At 38.0% G+C, this 20,483-nt stretch overlaps 1 protein-coding gene across 3 annotated transcripts in view; it reads left to right on the top strand.

The window, feature by feature from the left end:
* Positions 1-1,647: 1,647 nt before the first annotated feature.
* Positions 1,648-20,483, top strand: part of LOC128031727 (kinesin-like protein KIF13B) — a 43,169-nt gene continuing 24,333 nt past the window's right edge. For all 3 annotated transcript variants that reach the window (XM_052620088.1, XM_052620087.1, XM_052620089.1), the window contains exons 1-8: positions 1,648-2,815; positions 7,501-7,585; positions 15,422-15,437; positions 15,583-15,643; positions 16,132-16,224; positions 16,334-16,514; positions 16,605-16,692; positions 17,279-17,413. In XM_052620088.1, the coding sequence (XP_052476048.1) occupies positions 2,746-2,815; positions 7,501-7,585; positions 15,422-15,437; positions 15,583-15,643; positions 16,132-16,224; positions 16,334-16,514; positions 16,605-16,692; positions 17,279-17,413 (729 nt within the window). In that variant the 5' untranslated portion in view covers positions 1,648-2,745. The remainder of the gene's footprint in view (positions 2,816-7,500; positions 7,586-15,421; positions 15,438-15,582; positions 15,644-16,131; positions 16,225-16,333; positions 16,515-16,604; positions 16,693-17,278; positions 17,414-20,483) is intronic.

Raw genomic sequence — 20,483 nt, 5'->3', positions numbered from 1 at the left:
GTATTTACATTTCTGCCCTTATTACCATAGACAGCTATATTAATTTTGTTGGGTTTTCTCCATATTGTGATTCCTTGTTCTTGAGCAGACATGTTTTCAATGCAACGCTGATGCATGAATGTCTACATAAAACTTTTTTTTTATTTTTCTGAAGAACAAATTAAACTTTCACTAAAGTACAGGCACTCTCTCATCTGCAATTACTGTACCTAATTTCAACCTTTATGTATAGGGTGGACCATGACATTTCAGCAACAGACGACTTACTCATGTAAGTGCAGTGGGTGTATTACAAGAACCAGTGACTCAGCTTCAAGCAAACTTAAGTTACAAGTCTTAATCAAAATTTTTTTGGCCCTTTTTGACAGTATAATAATTATGCTTGCTTTTCAGGTGAAATATAAGATACTTTTATTATAAGTGAATCATAATTGTAAAAATCCAAGCAAATTTATTACGTTTATCATCCCTTTGGTTACATGAAAGTACATTTGGGTGGCTTTATTTGAGAGTTCAGCATCCTCTAGTGGGACATAACAGTATTACGTAACCAAGAGGGACAACACATCATTATCTTAAACAGGCTACATATAACTCACGTTTTACATTATCGAGAAGCCTGCCTTTTGGCATCTGACATACAAATACTCCCTCTTTATAAAATCTCTTTGCAAAAAAAATTATAACCAGTAAATGCAAAAGACTGATTGGACGGTCCAATTTAAACAGCACTGAAAAAAACTAAACGTGTAACACGTGACAGAGCCAGAATACAAACTATTATAGTGCATTTATTATTATTATTATTATTATTATTATTTGGAGTAACGCCCGCTTTTATATTGTGTTTTTTAAGTTCTCTGTAACAACTATTACTCTGTATCTTGCACTTATTAATAAGCATTGATGGTTATACTTTTGTCGTAAAAATTGTAAACTGAAAGCTCAAATAAAGCATAAAGAGAGAGAGAGAGAAAATACAACTGACTGATGAAAAACAGTAAAGTTATATACGGTATTTCTATTTATTTGGTATGTGAGGGTCAGTGTTAAATACGACCAGCAGATGTCGCACAGCATGAACAATTAAAAACTAAACCGTTAAACTTTAAATTCACAGAATGTAAACTGCTGCATTTATTTGTACTACCAGTAAAAGTAGACATCTTATGTTGGTAGTATTTAACCTTCTTAAATCAACCTTTAATCTGGGCTTATGTGAGCATTCGGAACATCCAGCTTTATATGGATAGGACATAAAAACTTCTGTAAACGATGAAAAAGGTGGACTAAAATGGGAAAACTACCGAAATATATCTGACCTCACCACAGTGGCACGAACTTCCAAACACAATCAGATCTTCGTCATCGGAGGCTGAAAGGCTTTTCCAGGAGATCAGCTGATCGTAAATTAATAGTTTCAGTTCTGACTTGAGAAATATACATAATCATTTAAAAAGGATAAAAGTTCGATTACTACTCCTATAATAATAATACTTAATTGTTATTAATATATGACTGGTGGTTTTTGGTCATTAGTAATAATAATACATTGGTGAATGTATGATTTACATTAATAATAGTTTTATTTGTGTTGTATGTTTAAGGACTTTTACTTTGAAATTTAAACTTCCGCTGGGCGTCAATGGATCGCAGTTTAACATCACCGGATTCACGCTGTTCAGTCCTGAAATAAAGCGGCTAAACATCCACGCCGGAGTCCTTAAATCAGTCCAACATTCATTTTCCTGGATTCGCAAATTCTGTCGAAGACGTGTGTCTTGTCTCCGTCGTATTGGATATCAATCCTGAAGATTTGCCGAACTGGGTGGGAATGTAGAGCAGCACCGTTGTTTTAATCAGCTCGTGAAGTTGGACCCTGTCTGAAAAGAAATCAAAATTCAACAGACACGCCTCAGATGCTGTTTGCGATCAGATTTCGGAAATAACTGCCACAGTAGGATTTTATGTTTGTTTGTTTGTTCTCAGTCGTTGACATTTACCTTTATGGTCTTTCTGTCTAAAACCGGTTTCTTTGCCATTCTGTGCATGTTAATGCGCTACATTGACAGATCAGAATCTGATAGCCTAATATTAGTCTAATAATTGTGTGTATTGCGAACATTGTCGTCTTTGTTTGATATCTTTTTGGAAAAACTCTATTCAGACCTGCCTGTATTGCACTTTACCCAGATAGATACGATTAGACCACCACTTAAATAGGTCTGCAGTGTTCCCCTGGATTAAAACACCTGTAAAGATAAATTGTTTCTTTGTTTTTGCTTTTTTTTAAATGCAAAACCTCCTTTAAGCAAAATGTGGTTATTAGACTGTCACAGCCAGGCATGCATTATTAAAACCCTGCTTAATTATTAGTTACTCGGTTTCCTGCTGGACAGAAGTCTTCACATTTGCAGTCTGACAGGAATCCAGGAGGGAGCTTGCTTCGCTTTCGACTACTGTTTTTGATCCAACTAAATCTCCAGCAGTCAAGACATTCCACTAAACTTTGCTTTTACACTATTAAAAGCGACAATGTCTTATCTGTGCCGTTCAAAACGGAGAAAATCAACGCAGTGAGGACGATGCTGGCCATTTTTGGACACGACACGCTTCACTCAGAGATTACTCGGGACTCCTGTGACAGACAAATCTAGATGAGTTTAATTTTATGAACTCGAGGCTGTTGGGAAGCGTATCGATCGTTTTATAACACATCTTCTCGTGGATATATCGACATACATCATGGGCGACGCTAATTTGAACAACTCCAACGTGAAGGTGGCGGTTCGGGTCCGGCCCATGAACCGGAGAGGTGAGTCGAGTTTCAGTTCTGTCACTTGATATCTGTATTTCCAAGACCCAGTGTAGTTCTTTCCTGGACGTCTGAATCGTCCCCGTGATCCTCAAAAAGCTGTCTAGCTAGTTTGCACACTATGTTTTGACACGGCCTTTTAATCTTGTGATCAGTAACAGAGTTTGAGAAAGTTCCGAGAAAGTCCTTCTGATCAGGCCATGCTGGATTCTGTAATGATGTGTGCTGGTCACGTGACCAGGGAGTTCATGAGAAATGTGACTGTCTGTCTAGAATCAGAAAGACCTTTATTGCCAAGTAGGTTTACACACACAAGGAATTTGTCTTGGTGGAAAAATATCTGTCTATCTATCCATCTGTCTGTCAATCTATCTGTCCGTCTAGAATCAGAAAGACCTTTATTGCCAAGGAGGTTTACACGCACAAGGATTTTGTCTTGGTGAAAAATATCTATCTATCAATCTAGAACTTCATTATAGGTCAGATGACATGCAAACTTTTTTATTTTTACATCAGGACATTCAGTTAAGTTGATAAAGTGTATTTTTAAAAGCAAAAAATATGTATAGCCTACATGTAATCAATCATATTACATTTATAGAAGGATTGTTTGAGAGATCTATTACAACATGTTAGACTGCTTGAAGTTGTCAGCTACCTGTTTCCAGGTTCCCTGTTTCTATAGAAACTCTGTTTAGCCTATAAGATATAATGGAACATCTATCTCTCTTTCCATCCGTCTATTTGTCCCTAGGACACCCCATCAATGTCATGCATAATGTTAAATAAAATTCCCCTTTTTCTGTTCACCATTTCTTCTTCCCCAAGATTTGCATGCCATTTACTTAAACGCATCACATTAAAACAGGTCTTGCTGTGGGAGAACGTGTGTCTTGGTAAAGCCACGGATGCGTGGAATTTGCTGCATTGTAGACGCTGTCACGTGTGCGACTGGAGCGTTACATTTGGTCACAAGACTCAAGCACCGATCGAGTGTTGACAGCCTGTGTGAGCTTTCCGAGTCACACATCCTTTTAAACACTTCCCAGTCTCCATTTGCAATGCTGGAATTGTGACCTTCATTATTGTATTATTCAAATACCAAAGATTTTTCTGATGTTATTTCATACAACATGGATAACTTGTTTTTGAAAGTCTCTAAATAATATTTAAAAATTGAACTTTGTGTTATACTTGTGCTGTCTCTCTCTCTCTCTCTCTCTCTCGGTGTGTTTTGGACAAAAGCAGGAAGAGAGGCTGAATGGACTATTTGCCAACGTTGCATAAGCAACATGTTCCCTTGGCCAAATGAGTTTAGGCCATTCTGAGAAAATTTTCATATTAAATCCCAACTCTATGTAAAGATATTTTCTCAAAACCATTTGGTGGATAAAGAGAGATGGAGGTTCAATAGTTAATGATTTCCCGGTTCACCACATCAGTTGAGGACACCAATTGCCTCATTCCCTTCTCGTATGGCCTGAAGAATTCAGTTACAGTTCCATGTAACTAACTGAACTGTGCATTATTAATAGTTTTACTTCCATAAACTTGTGCAAATAATTATAGAAATGAGCTGCAGCAGGGCATTGTCACTGCTTTTTGTTCTCTGTAGTTAAATAGTCGCTTTGTTTTTGTGTTATTGTGTTCAGGATTCTGTCAGTCTTTCCAGTTCGTCACTGTTGCCAAGATAACATGTGTTTATTGCTCTCACCTGAGTGACATAATGCAGGACATTCAGATTTTTGGACTGGCCAGCTGTGGTAAATCCAGATGGCTCTCCTCCTTGGACCTTGGCCACCAATGCTGGGAGGTTTCCTGCTCTAACAGGAAGTTGTTACAGCTAGTGTGGCCTCAGAGTACATCCTTTCCAAGGATTTCTGAGTCAGCTGCAGATGCTTTTCACTTCCCTGTTGTTGTCAGTAGGAGGGTTTGGTGGTTTCATACATGCTTTGGCCTGCCGTCAGATTGGGTATTGGGTTTGTCAGGAGTGCAATATAAACTTTCAGCTGACCGAACCGCAAAACTTTATTTGGAATCTATTTATTTGGACCGGAAGCTGCTTTAGCAGAGAGCGGCTGCTGACATAGTGTTTGAAGGAATCCTGTTGCAGGTTCTTCCCGCTGTTTCTGTCAGTGTGACAGCTCCGGTCAAGCTGAGACCCGATCCAATCCCAGGGTTCCACTTTAAGGATGGCCCGATGGCATTTGGCCTGTGTGAGAGAGTTTCATGCCAGTTCATGGAAGTGTCACTTGAACTATACAGCTGGTGCTGTGTTGTCACTAGATCTTGTGACCATTGTTTTGGTGTTACAACCAAAACTTAATGTTTTCTGTGAGTTTAAAAAGGACAAAAAATCTTTTAATTTATGCATTAATTTCTTTCCATTTCTTTAAATATTTATAACGTTTTTTTATATATAAATTATATAAATTATTTTCATGAATATGAGCATGTAAATATTGTATATATTTTTTATTTGTTTATTTAAATAACTGTGTTTGCCAGCTATTCAATATGATCCAATGTTTTCCTAAATTTAATCAAATGATTCCACTGTTTTAAACTGAATAATGCAATGCATTAATACTGGTCAGTATTGCAAAATACATACAAAAATACAAAATACTTTTTCCAAATCAACTCATAACTGGACATGAAATATTGATGGTCTTAGAATGGTTTTGGCATGTGAGAACTGTGGCATCTCATGACCTGCTGATGAATTTGTTGCACTTTCACACTGAAATAATTTCATTACACTTAGGAGAAATCAGATTTTTTTGGAGAACTAGTTGGTTGGCTGGCAAAATCATTGATTAAAAGGGCTAAATAAGATTTCCCCATGGCATCCAGCATTGTGTATAGAGATGTTCCGATACCCTTTTTCTCTTCCTGATACCGATTCCGATACCTGGGCTCAGGGTATCGGCCGATACCGAGTACTGATCCGATACCTGGGTGTGTATCTGCTGTATATACTACTAGCCCTGTGTAAATTGCTAGAATTATTTTATGGTGTGCTTCAGACTTATCCCTTGATAAAACATGAACAAATACATGGTGAACTACTGTATTAATTACAGTATTTTTTTTATTATCTGACATGAATTTGATAGTAATATTATTTAAAGGTATTTTAGTTTTACAATATAACTGTATAAAAACAAATAAGTCTATGAATATAAAAAATTCTATATTAATCAGATAATCTCTTTACAACAAAACAAGTAAAAAACAAGCAACCGTCTAGGCATAATTATTATTATTAATAGAGACGAATTATTATTACTACATAGAGACGTAGCTAAATCTACTGTAGGCTACAACAGTAGCTTAATATATTGTCAATTTACTCGCCATGAAGATCTTTGAGTGTCTGTGTTTATGATCTGACAGTTTTCTCAAATGAAATGGTAAATTCTCATGAAGTGACGGTTTATGCGTTCGTGTCCTCATATAATGACGCACGGCAGAGACTACAAAACAGCGAGCTCCCGCGCATCGGCTCCCATCTCCCACAGAGATGTAGAATTTGCAGGAGTAATATTTAAATAGTATTTTGCAGTTTAATATTCACAGACACTAGTATATATTTGGCTACAGTATGGAGCCCTGCGCTTAGACTAACACGGAAGCGACTGAACGCAGCTGCGGGTACCGAGTATACTCTGGAGTCGGTAACTTACTACCGGTACTACAGAGACGCTGGTATCATCACATTTTTTAATTTTCAGCACCGACTTGGTAGTGAAATGCCAGTACTTGTGGCATCCCTATTCGCCGTTTTACTGTCTGGTTGGTCCAGTCTGAAATACTGCTAAACAGCGGACATACTGCTAACCACTTATCTATAATCTAGAAGTGGCTTCACTGTCTGTTGGCAGTTTAGAACGTGATGAGTGATCCAGTCATATATAGATCAGTGCTGCTAACGCGTTTTAATTTCTTCACTGCTCTAAACGGGGGTTGCTTGTGGCAACACAGCACAACTTCCTGTGTTTGCAATGCATTCTGAGCAGCGAAGAAGAACCCTGCAGTGGTTAGGCAAAGCAAGCGGTCATAACTAGGTCTTGAAAATGGTATCTGATCAGTATATGGGTTCATGTACTCGCCGATGCCAGAATTTGTTGTGGTATTGGTGATATTTCCGATAGTATCGGAATCGGAACAACTCTAGTTGTGTAGGATCATCGCTTTAGTTTCACAGTTTTTTTTTGCTAATGTAGTTAACAGCCTGTCAAGGGAGATTATGATTGTCCAGAAATGTCCTTCAGTATCCTATCTGAGGACATGAGTCTATAAAACTTGTTTTGCTCTGAATTCTTTTCATAGCTGTGATGATAATGTTGGGTGATTTCAAGAAAACTGTCAGAATGCTTGTTTGATTTCTGTCCTCGAGCATCGTCTCCTGCTCTGAAATAAATCCTTTGATTTCAGCCTTTTGTTCTGCGTAATCAGGATGCCTGGAAACTCAGTAGGTCATACAATTGTCTTATTAGAGTCATCTAAGTGACTGAGATGGGGAAATATAAGATATATGCTTCACCTGATCAGTTTAGTGGCTTTGGATCCTTTTTAATGTTCCAACATCCTGTTTCTTTTCTTGTGACACAGCACGAAAACAAATTGAAAACTCATATAGATCTTTAACCTGCCATCTGTTTTTGTTTTTTTCCCAACAGAAAAGGACCTGAACACAAAATGTGTTGTAGAAATGGAGGGGAATCAAACACATCTGTACCCGTCAAACCTGGCTAAGGATTCCAGGTAAGTTGAATTGGAAAATCTGACATGCAGTATAGTTCAAAAGCTTGGGCTCAGCAAGGTATTTTATTATTTCTACAGAAATTTATACTTTTATCCAGCAAGGATACATTAAATTGATCAAAGGTGACAGTAAAGATGAAAATTCAAATAAATCCTTTACTTTCTAATCATCAAAAAGTCCTGAATAATGTATCACTGTTTCATTTTTCAACATTGATAATAAGAAGAAATGTTTTTGAGCACAGAATCAGAATGTTTTTCTGGAATAATGGCTGCTGAAAATCAGCTTTTGCCATCACAGGAATACATTGCTTTATCAAAGAAATATATTAAAATAGAAAACCTGAAGCAATAATATTTCACAACATTACTATTTTTACCCTAACAAAATAAATACAATTCTTTCAAAAACTACAAATCGTACTGACACCAAACTGCATGGTAGTGTAGATTTACTAACATTGGGATTTGTTTCGGAATAGTACTAGAAGAATACACACTTGCCTACTACATTTGCATACTGCAGTGGTTACTGTATCCCACAATGCTTTGCACTCAGTTTGTCCTTCCTTTTCTAGAGTAATGAAGCAGAAGTAATGTCTGCTGCTGTTCATAACACAATTTTCCTGACTCTTCATTTTATCGGATTGAGTTTAATAATGCAAAAAAGGATTAAAAATAACTTTAAATACAATAATAAAATACCTTTCATCTACAAGATGAAGAATGTAGGCCTTTTTAGAATTAAACATTCATGTTTTATTACTCCTTAACAATAAAAAAAAAAGAATAGTACGGTTTAAAACGTTATGAAGACATGATATGTAGTTCTTCACAAACTTTTGAAATAGTAATATTCAGTGTATATCAAGAAGCATGTAGTATTCTGTACACTAGTATTCCATTAACAACAAGAGAGGCATTTGTTTCTCTTCCTCTTTCAGTCTGATATTACAAGTTTGGGACCCTTCATAAGATAGCTGAGATCAGGGTCTTCGAGAGTGCGTGTATCATTCTCGGTTTCGCTTGGTCGGCTCGTACGATGGGGGCTGAGGGAAAAAGGAATGTGCATGTGCAGTTCTCTTTAACGCAGCCTGCTGTTCGCTCCGTCCTGCCGTGTGTCGGGGCATAACTCTCCTCCGTCTGACTTCCTCTCTTTTTCTCTGCCCTCTGTTGTCACGGAAACGCAGAAGGAGGGTTAACCCTAGGTCATCCATAGCTGAGGAGCTCTTGTTTTTGGAAAAATGGGAAAATACTAGCTAGCTTTAGCATCTGTCGGCCATAAACATTTCCTCTGACTTTTATGGCGGGTAAACAAGAGAGCGCAATTATTTTTTCCCCTCTGCTTTTCTCTTGCGGTGCAGTGCAAACAAAGACAGAGGTTGAACAGGTTTTAAACTTGGAAGTGAATGGTGGAGCCGCCTGCTGCCTTCGAACAACAGACAGTTTAATTGTGGTGCTGAGTTCGTGTGTCGTGCTGCGCTGAATCGCCGGCCCCGTTAATGGCCCCTGCTATGCAGATGCACACGCCCAGAGAAATAAGCATATTTACCAGAAGCTTTTATATGGCTTTATTTATGACTATAGATAGATAGAAATATTGTAGTTTTAGGAAAGTGCCTTTCAGGTACTGTATCATTATGTAATTATATTGTTCTAGTGGTATTGAGGATATTCTCATAGGATCAGAACGGTTATCAGAACGTTATATTTATAGAAAACAATGGGTCGAATTTAGTACTGATAGATTATCCAAATTTATACATGCATTCAAACTTCTCATGAAATCTAATTCAAAACTTGTGAACGCATATTAATTTCTTAACCTTGTTCTAATTTGAATGCATTTTGAGTATTCTAAATGAGCGATCTTGTGCCCGAGGTTAGTCTTTTGCATAAAATACTCCCAAACCGTCTCCATATAAGGGCATTCGACACAAATTTTCCATCATGTTCTTTCATCACTCTCATATGACGGCCACTAAAGGCACACTCTCACCTGAGAGATGCAGAGCAAAGTCCTCAAGCAATGCCAAGTGTGCAGTTCTAGTTCAAACACAATAAACACCTTGCAGACCTAGACAACTGTACATGTATGTATCTGCTTTATTCATTGTACCCTTGCAGCTCCAACTATAATGCAGTTGAGTGAATAAGACCCAATGTCTTTAAACGGGTCATGAAATGCAGTTTCTGATTTTTATATTATGTTTCTCAAAGTTAGTTTATAAAGTGTGCAAAGTGCTTTGCACCAAAAATCCTGTATTTATAAAAAGTTATAACATTCACACTTTGTAAAACATACTCTTGCAGATAAACAAGTAAACACCCACTGCTGTGACTGGGAAACTTCATTGCGCCGTATTGCACACCCTCATTTACATTGTTGTGTGTTTTTTTTTGGATGATACTGGGGATGGCAAGCCCTAGGTTAGAGCCATATATTGTATGTTAACCTCTTATATGTGTAAATATCAAGAACATTTTGACTTTCTAATTCATGACCCCTTTAATACCCAGCAGAACCATTGGCCAAGGATAACACTGATATCATAATCTCGCAATGGCTAATGCCTACTTACAATCTCTCATTTCAGCAAATCAGTTAAAATGACAGAATGAGCATCACAACATTCATGAGCGCCACTGATGAGTTTAATTGTGCACATTGTACTTTTCATTACACTATTGCTTTAATTACCAGAACATTCAGTCATAGTTGGGCAGTTTCAGCTAAGAAAAATCATCTCTGTGTCATGTGGAAGTCATGCCCGAGAGTGCATTGTGTTCCCCTCAGCCTACTCAAGCGTTAAGTTCAAGCATGAAGCCACGTCTGTCAGTGTGCATACATTCATTAGGACATATCTAGTGGATCATAATTTAGGTTAAGAGTACACAACGTCATCTTTCCAAGCAACCGAAGCAGAATCACATTTTTATAAGTGACCTCAGAGCTCAAAAGCTGAAGGGTAGTTCATGTGCATCTGTGTGCATGGTCAGGTTGGCTTTCTTGACTATTCTGTCATGCGAACTCCAGCCATGATGTGTTGGACAGTGTTTGGCACCACCCTCGGTCTCTTGCAAAACCCGCACTGACAGCTGTCACCGTAGCGTACGTCACCAACCCATGAGAAAGCTGCAGTGGACCATAATCAAGGTCCATTCCTTCCTCCACCGTGTTCTCAGACTTGAGCCCCTGCAAGAATGCAGACCGAGACAAAGGGATTTACAGTCCTGGCCTCGAGTCGACACTTTGCTCCCGAGTGGTCAATACACTCTCGAAGAAGAGATTTAATCGGTTCTCTGTTGGAAATGCTTTCCTGAAGCATTCAGTCCTATTAGGAATATTAGGATAGACCGAGGGGTAATGAGTGAATCCATTAGCTAGCTCAAAATGGAATCGCAAGCATGTTTCTGGACCCTGAGTTTGCATGAAAGCCTCATTGAAAGCGGTGGAATTAAATGTGTGTTTGAGGCAGTTCACTTGTTTGCTAAACTATAAACTCAAATCAACCACCACTTTTAAGCCTGTAAATAGAGGGTTGTTCCTCCAGTGGGGTCAGTGTGGTTTTTCTTTTCCGCCTGTGGTGCTTTGGTCTCGGTTTCACTTGTATAGTGTTATAGCACCAAGCCAGAGTGGTGATTTCCTCATTGTTTGCAGCACCAATGGAATGATAGAAAGAGTGGGGGAAGGGACGACACTGTTGACTCAGTCTTTCATAGCAGCTTCCTCCCCTATAGACAGCTCCTTGGATAATAAAAGTGCAACTATTAAAAGCATTGCGATGAACTTGCTGTTATTATGTGGTAAATGTGTCACGAACACAGTCTAATTTGTTCAAACCAATGACCTTTGTGGCAGTGTTTGCCAAAACTTTGCCAGAGCGTGTTTTTGAACGGGTGGTAAACATTTAATTATTCATTCGTTCGACATATCATTACTTTATGTTTTCAGTGAGCTAAAGTGATTTATATGCAGTAACACGGAGTAGGACTAGATGATAAAATGTTTTTTTTTTTCAGTAATCTGGTTGAAAGTTATTATGCATATATGCATTTATTTAATCACAAATCATTTAATCAATAAAATAAAATACTAATTTAATCAGACATTGTAATTTTTTTTTTTTTAATTTCATTAAAAAAAGTTTAAGTCATTTAAAAAAAAAAAAAACTTTTGAATGGAAGAGCTTAAAAAAATTGGTATTGTTTTTCCTAGTATTTATTTATTTTATTTTTTGGTAAAAAAGCTTGCATTTTTTTGCGTTTTTTTTTTTTTTTTTTTTCTTGTTGCTTTAACATTTTAACTTTTAAATTTATATGTGGATGTAATTTTTGTTAATGCTCGTCCAGCCCCAACTGCAAGATTTTTCCTGGTTTGGGGGAAGGGTCTTATGCGAGTTCAAAGACTTTGCTGCATGCTGCCAAACCGTCACTTTCTAAATGAATGTTTTTGTGTGTGCGATTTGCTAAAGATAGTGAGCGTTTGTGTCTTCCTCAGCAGCTGAGGACTCTGCTCAGTCTGTACTGCCTCACATATCGAAAGCCTCTGACTCACTCAGACAAAACCAATGTCATAAAGCAACGTACAAGGATTACTCGCGAGGCTACTTGGTGACATCATGAGAGAAATCGTGTGATTAACAGCACCGCAACGCTGATCCCAGTTCTAGCTTCAATGTCTCTCAGCGATTGGTCTCACCTGTCACTGAGGCATTTTTGGGGTAATAGCCACCACATGCCTCAGTCTCCTGTAGGGAAAACAGACACAGGCGTAGAGGCACAGCATACACATTTTTCATTTGTACAGTTGGCTCAGGGACAATTCCAGTCAGTGCAGATGTAAAGGACAGCCGCGGTAGAGAAAAACAGAGTGATGCATTATGGGGTTAGTCCGGGCAATGTTTGGAAACCAGACTGGGAACTTGGGAGCAGCTGCCAGTTTTCCTTGGGTTGTCATTTGGTTGTCATGGCTGCTGTCATTGGAAAAAAACATGTATTTGACTTTGCTCTGATAAAAGAAGTACCCATTTTACTTTTACAACTTATACCTAAACACCTGTGTATTTTTATTTAATTTATTTTTATATAATGGTTTTATTTTATATTAGTTGATTTAATTTTTATTTTGCAACTTATACCTAAAAACCTGTTTATTTTCTTTTTAATGGATTTGTTGTCTTTATACCTATTTTTAATTTAATTTTTAAATATATTTTGTTTTTGTTTTCTTTAATGGTTTAAAATTGTCTTTGATTTAATTATTTAAAACTACTAAAATTTTTGTTATATAGATTACTATATATTCTGGAATCAGAGCAGTATTTTTCTAGCAAAGAAACTATAAATATTTCATATTTGGTGACTGAATTAATTTAAACAAATACGGTTACACTAAATAAAATAAAAAAACTCATACAAATTATTCAATGTAGTAAATATTTTGCTTAAAAAAAGACATCACTGAATCATATTTGAACTGTTTCGTTCACACCTTTTCATCGAAAATTATTTGGATTCTCAGCCCGACATAAAAAAGAGGAGACTGTGTAACAGAACATGTTTAATGTTTCATTAGCAAAAAAGCAGCCATGTAGCTTATTGAAACCGCTATACAGTTGTGCTCAGAATGATGAAGACGGATAAAATTAGAAACATTGCTAAGTAGTGTCATTACTGTTAGAATGATTCATTTCAGTACTTCAGAGATTGTACGTCATCGTATTTGTAATGTTGGCGAATGAGATATGATAAGATGTAACCAGGGGTATAGTTAGTGTAGACTTTGCCAGATAGTACAGGGTCAAAGTCACTAGGGCTTGTAACAAGTGTTTGGGAAAGGAGGTGCCAGGAGCGGGAGCTGCGAGCGTGAGCAGTGGTCTGGGTGTAGCACACAAATCAGTGAACTCATGTGCCATTACACACATACCTACTACAAGCTACACCCTTTGGCTGTGGAGGTTTGGTAGAGACCTCCTCCTCAAGAATTAGTGATGTGTCCTTTAGGTGTCTTGGAAAGCATGCGTTATTTTCCTTTGATGCATGAAATTTGATTTGTTATGCTCTGAAATATGTTATCTGTAAGATTCAGTTTGTGCCCTGCAGTGACAAATTAAAGCATAGAGAGGCTAGATTTCGAGAAACCGATAATATCGAGACGGGATAATTTTCTAAGAATATATACATCTTTATTTCAATGTCAGAGTTGAGGGCTTGTCACTCGGAAGCAATTTTTTTTAGTGTTCCAGATATACAGCTGTCTCCACAAGAGCTTTCCGTATATCCGCCCTGTGTGTTTGTTCACCCGGTTTGCCAGATCTCCTCCAGGACCTCAAGATGAAGATCAGTCTGACACTTCCTTCAGGGACCATCATCTCTCTCAGTTCTCAGTGTGGTGTGATGGGGGACGTCAACGTGCAACTTATTATACCACAAGTGTGGCTTGGCCTGATTTTAGACGACAAGCTGAGCCCGGGGTCGTTGGAACTGAATCCAGGCGTATTTTGTCCCAGCTTTCCATCCCTCACTCTTTCGTTTGCTCCCTGTGTAACTGCATGGCTGGACACGCTTTGGTGATTTCCATAAGCTCTCATTGGTGTAGATTTTCTAGACTGGGATCATAAAACAGGTCGCCATTATTAAATATTGTCGTTATAGGTTTTTTTTTATTATATGTGCAGGAGACAAAATAAATTGCCAATAATTCCACATCATAGATGTTTTTAGTTATGAGATTCTTAAAGTAGTTTTTAAATCGAAATTGACCCTTTTTACTTTTACACAAATTTTTTTGGCTTATTGTGTATGAGCCATTTGTGCAATATAATATATAATATGTCATACAAACATACAGACACACATTTATTAATAGTTCAATACTCAAGTTCATGGCACAAACAAATATTGGGTAAAATAGTTAGAATTTTCCCTCAATTCTGTTCATTGTTTAGGCAGCTCACTATGGTTTGGAACATAGCTTTGCATTTTGCATTTGTGTTTTTTTTCATTACCCAGAGAACAACACTAGAATTGAATTAATTTGGCCTGGAAAGGCACAGTGCTGTCTCAGCGATTAGGAACCTTCAATTCGCTCCAACAGTCTGTCAATAATGCTTATATAGGTCATTGTGTTCACAGAGTGCCGTGAAAAGCCACTGAGGTGCCCTCTACAGATAACACAACTTTGAGTCAGGGCTCCGAATGTGTATTTACCCTGTAAACGGCAGGGCTTTCTCAGTGAGAGACGGTCTGTTTGTGTTCAGGTCCACTGAGCAAAGTACAACTGATGACATGGACACACTCAGGATGTGTGTTTGTGTGTAGTGCTGCCAGTTCCTAGTCCCTGTTGAGTGCGCTTCTGGTGATGACATGCTATTTTGGTCAGCTGTGAGTCAGTGGGTCCACGAAATTTGTACAATTTAAACAAGCTCGTCTGAACTTCCTGGAATAATTAAAGCTCAGATTTTGTTCAGGGAACACTGCCTGCCAAACATTGGGAAATATTTTTATCTTAAAATAACTATTTTCTATTTGAATATAAATAAAAATTGAATTGATTTCTATAATGGTGAAGCTGAATTTAACGTTTTAATATATTTATCCAAAGCGACTTACTGTGCATTCAGGCCATGCATTTTTATTTATTTGTCCTTCTATGTGTTCCCTGGGAATCGAACCCACAACCTTTTGCGCTGCTAGCAATGCTCTACCACTGAGCCACAGGAACATTGTAATTGTGCTTCCTTCTAAAATACATGCATAGGTGATTTGTTTTAACACAAGCTCTTGTTTTTCTCTCTTTTCCCATATGCACCTTCTCCATGGATCATCTTGCAGTAGGGGTCAGCCAAAGGTATGATGACCCCCATTTCTGTTTAAAATGAACATGCTTGCATCATAAAAAATAGAAGTTTAATATGAATAGAACAAAAGGTGATACTTGTACTATATTTATACAGTTATATTAATCTCTCTTTATCTGTCTCTCTTTTATCAAGACCTTCGCCTATGACTACTGTTTTTGGTCAATGGATGAGTCGGAAACAGAGAAGTTTGCTGGTCAGTTTCTGGAAACCCTTCTCAAAGAAGCCACTTTGTTTATTTCTTGGTTCAGTACCAAGTTTCTCATCTGTATCATCTTGTTAGGATGGTTCTTGTGCTGGTGCTGGTGGTGTTAGTGAAGATAAGGTTTTGTTTACACATCAAGATCATTTGTACTAACATGGTTTTTCCAGAAAATCAACAGTGTGTCACCTCGAGGTTGACAGTACAATATCAAGTCGTGGCACACTATCTACAGTACCGAAAGTAATCTGATGACAATAAATATATATATATATATATATATATATATATATATATATATATATATATATATATATATATACACACACACACACACTTCATTATGGCATTTATTATTTAACTGTATTTGTTTAGATATCATAATGTATTTGCATCATGCATGGTTTCTCCTGTTTTACACTTTTTCTCTCCTCATAATGAATCATTTTAAATCCTATTTTCTAATAATCATATTTTAACAGGCCAAGATGTAGTGTTTCAGTGCCTTGGGGAGAGTCTTTTGCACAATGCCTTTCAGGGTTACAACGCCTGTATTTTTGCATATGGGCAGACTGGTGAGTAATACTTTGTTCACAGTGACCTTTGCTCATTTTTTTAAAAGCATTCTTAACACAATCGTTTTTATAATATTTACTTAACATTCTTACTTTTCATTTCCCTCAGGCTCGGGGAAGTCGTACACCATGATGGGTTCGGTGGACCAGCCTGGTCTGATCCCCAGACTCTGCAGTTCTCTGTTTGAGCGGACCGTGCAACACCAGCGAGAGGAAGAGAGCTTCACCGTGGAAGTCTCTTATATGGAAATCTACAACGAGAAAGTTCGGGACCTCTTGGACCCCAAAGGGTGAAGCCTATTGTGTCTCATGTTTAATCCCTTTAATCTTTACTCTTGCTGTATATGTCAAACAGACACAATATCCGTTTGTTCCCACAGGAGTCGGCAGCCCTTGAGAGTGAGAGAACATAAAGTTTTGGGGCCTTATGTCGATGGTCTATCAAGGCTTGCAGTAGAAAGTTACAAGGTAACAAAATAAGAGAAAATATCTTTATTGGTGCAATGATATGCACTTTACACAATGATTGCTCTTTCACCTTTTTTTTTTTTTTTAGGGGTTCAAGCACGCAGTGTAATTTTACAATATATTCTGTCGTTCAGTTGATCATGTGGCTCAATTATCCCCTCTTAGGGTCTGCATTTGATATTTAGCAAATCCCACTGTAGGAATGTTTATAGTCCGCTTACAATATGTGTACAGTACATAATGTGTCACTGTTCTAAAAGCAGATTGCAGAATTCTTTTAATTCTACTGAAATATATTGAGTTTGTGTTAAATACTTTGGATTATCATATTTTTCGAAAAGTAAATCCATTCTGTAGAATTCCACAGATTCCGTGGATGATCATTGTGGAAGTCCTGTTTAACTTGGTTCAAGGCCTAAAAACAGGTTACTTTGCAGTAACCATAATTAATTAGCATTATGCTTGCCTTATTTTGAGAGGCCATATTCAGGACATCTTTTATTTATTTATTTTAAATAAGTGTGCAGTGCTTCTGACTTTTAAATAATGTCTGAGATTCTAATCGTCTCCCTTCTTCAACCCAAAGGACATTGAGTCCTTGATGTCTGAGGGGAATAAATCCCGCACTGTGGCGGCCACCAACATGAATGAGGAGAGCAGTCGCTCCCATGCGGTTTTCAATATCATCCTCACGCACACACTGAAAGACCTTCAGTCGGGGGTAAGGACACTTACACATACTGTTCTTAAGCTGATTTTAAGTGGAAAATTGCTTAAATGGGTCACACCCTACACGTTTTAAGTTTTATTTTTTCATCAAAGTCCACTTATGTTAGTCAAAGTTTCTTGCAACGTAAAATTCAAAATCATTTACATTTTTCACCCTTAGCTTTTACTACTGTATATTTCTAGACTTCATGTAAATGACCTTTTATTATTGGCTCACCTTTGCATACCAGCATAGTTTGTTATTGAAGCTTTGGTATTGTACATGATCTGGGTGGCCTTGGTTGGGAGCATCAAGAGTCTGTCCTCAAAATCTCTTAATCGAAAAGAGCCAGGAAAACCATGTTTGGGTAGTTTATTTTTGAAAGAGTCCTGATTCTGCTATTTGATGGTAAAACTCAGACCTTAAATATACTTACAAGGTATGCATGACATAAAGCAAAGTACTGCAGAAAGGAGAAGATTGAGAGATAAGTCATTGTTTCCAGCCCTGATGATCTCATATTGATGTATTGGATACCTTTTATAAGATGGACCTGTGATTGCACAGTCTAGTGTTAAGTCTCAAATGTTCCTCTTACGTTATATATTTACCACCCTTGCTTTTGTTTCATCCACTTTGAATCATTAAAGATTGTTTTGTATATATAATATTGCATAAATGCATCTCCAAAGATTTTAGTCACTGTACTATTAAGTGCACTCTGGCCACGTAAACCTTCTCTTATCGGCTTTATCGTGCGCGAGGAAAGAGCTCATGCAAATGGCAGGAAAATTGATGAATAAATTATAGTGTGTCCGAGTTTAGATGTCAGCTGATCTCCTCTTTCTCTGTCCTGGTGTCACTGCACTTTTCTTTTGTGCCATATGTCATGATTACCTGACTTGACTCTATTATTCATCAGGGCCTGGACTGTGCTGGTCACTCAACAGTGCAAGACTACAGCCGAGATCTAAACTTAGCTTGTTGTCACTAGAACAGAGCAATTACAAAGTTTTAGCCTGCATGCGCACACACACGTGCTCCGAAGTTCGAACCCAGCCCTTATGTATGTGGTGTTTTTGTCATCTCAGCCACCAATAAGTAGTAATGTGTTTATTTTTCCAGCGCAGTCATCAGTGCTGTCTTTTGCATGCTGTGGTTTTCCACGAACACAGCGCTGTGGGGAAATGTGAGGCAATAGACTTCCTTTGATTTCCATATTCTTTTGTATTAAGATCTGTGTTTAGCATGTTATGGAAATCAGCTCCTTTAGAAACTAGATTTTCACATAGTCTTTGCTTGACTGTGTAAACTCACCACTATCCAATACTAGCGTGTTCTCCTAGAGTATTGCTATGCAGTTTCCAGTGTTCTGAGTGGTTGCAAGGGCATTACTAATCAGTTGCTGAAGTTTTTGAGGGGTTACTGCATAACCTTGCGGTTTCTGAGGTGTTCTTATTAGTTGTCAGGGTGTTGCTATGAAGGTGCTCTGAGAGGTTAATGCTCAACTTTGTGGTTGCAAGGGTGTTCCTAAGGGGTTTGTGCATAGCTTCTGAGGTTCTGAGTGGTTTCCAGTGAGTTGGTGTTTTGGGGACTATTGCATAGCCATGTATTTGTTAGGGTGTTTAGGTGGTTTTGGAGGCATTGCTGCACAGTTCACATTTCCCATTCCCTAAAATTCCCTCGTTACGGTTCAGATGCCTCGAATTTTTACATTTCGAGGAAGGAGGGATAACAGAGAGGTCATGGATGTGCTCGAAGCACTTCATGCGCGAATGCTTCAAAAATTGTACAGAACACGAAATGCGGTTTGTGAGATATCTGTCATTAACTACTTTTCTAGAGTTGGAAAATAAAGCCATGCCCACTATTTTTCCTCATTTAGTATTCCGTTTCTCTCGGAAATACGTCACAACACTGGAGAAAAATAGTTTGCAACTTCCGGTTCACACGAACTTTAATGCACAGCTGTGGTGTTGCCAGGGCATTGCTGTGCGGTTTCTGAGCGGTTGGTGCATAGCTATGTGGTTGTTAAAATGTTCTGTTTAGCTGTCTGGATGTTACTATGGAACTGCAAAGACATTCTGAGTGGTTTATGCAAAGCTATGTGGCTGCTAGTGTGTTTTAGTTGGCTTTCAGGGCATTGCTGTGCAGTTGCTAGGGTGTTCTGACTGGTGGTCAGGGTGTTGCAATATAGTTTCTAAGGTGTTGTAAGGCCTTATGCATAGTTATATGATATGATATGGTGTCGTGAGGGGTTGTCAGGGTGTTGCTATGCAGTTTCTAAGGTATGATGAGGGGTTAATGGATGGCTATAAATAGGGCTGCACAATTAATCGAAATTAAATCGCAAAGGCAATAAATTGTGATTAGGCAGAAGTTATACGTATCTTTCAGTGAAGCATAGTTCTGTGATCAGCAATAAATCTCCATCCGAAAGCCAGAGGGCGCTCTCGCTGAGATGATATGCAAACAGGTTTCATTATCGGGAACGATTTCGTCAATTTCATAATATTACAATTATATAGTCTGCGATTTATGAACGCGATTTTGCATAGCTTGTCAGAGAACTATGGCTCTGTGTAGTAAATGCTGCTCTACCTGATGGATGATGGAGATTTACTGCTAATCACAGAAACGGCTTTAATGCGCATGACAATTGCAATTAATTGTGCAACCCTAGCTATAAGGCTAATATTAAAGGGGGTTGAAATGCTATTTCATGCATACTGAGTTTATTACACTGTTAAAGAGTTGGATTCCCATGCTAAACATGGACAAAGTTTCAAAAATTAAGTTGTACGTTTGAAGGAGTATTTTTGTTCCCAAAATACTCCTTCCGGTTTGTCACAAGTTTCGGAAAGTTTTTTTCGAGTATGGCTCTGTGTGACATTAGATGGAGCGGAATTTCCTTATATGGGTCCTGAGGACACTTCTGCCGGAAGAGCGCGCGCTCCCGTATAGCGAGGCTGAGCAGCACAGACATTTCACTGATCAGAGCGATTCACTGATCAGAGCGAGAGCGTCGCGAAAAGTCACAAAAGGAGTGTGTTTTTGGTTGCCAGGGCAAGACAACCCTGCA

Source organism: Carassius gibelio, chromosome A17 (assembly GCF_023724105.1).
Source record: "Carassius gibelio isolate Cgi1373 ecotype wild population from Czech Republic chromosome A17, carGib1.2-hapl.c, whole genome shotgun sequence".
Taxonomy (NCBI): Eukaryota; Metazoa; Chordata; class Actinopteri; order Cypriniformes; family Cyprinidae; genus Carassius; species Carassius gibelio.
The sequence above is the reverse complement of the archived record's forward strand: the minus strand, read 5'-3'. Positions and strand labels throughout refer to the sequence as shown.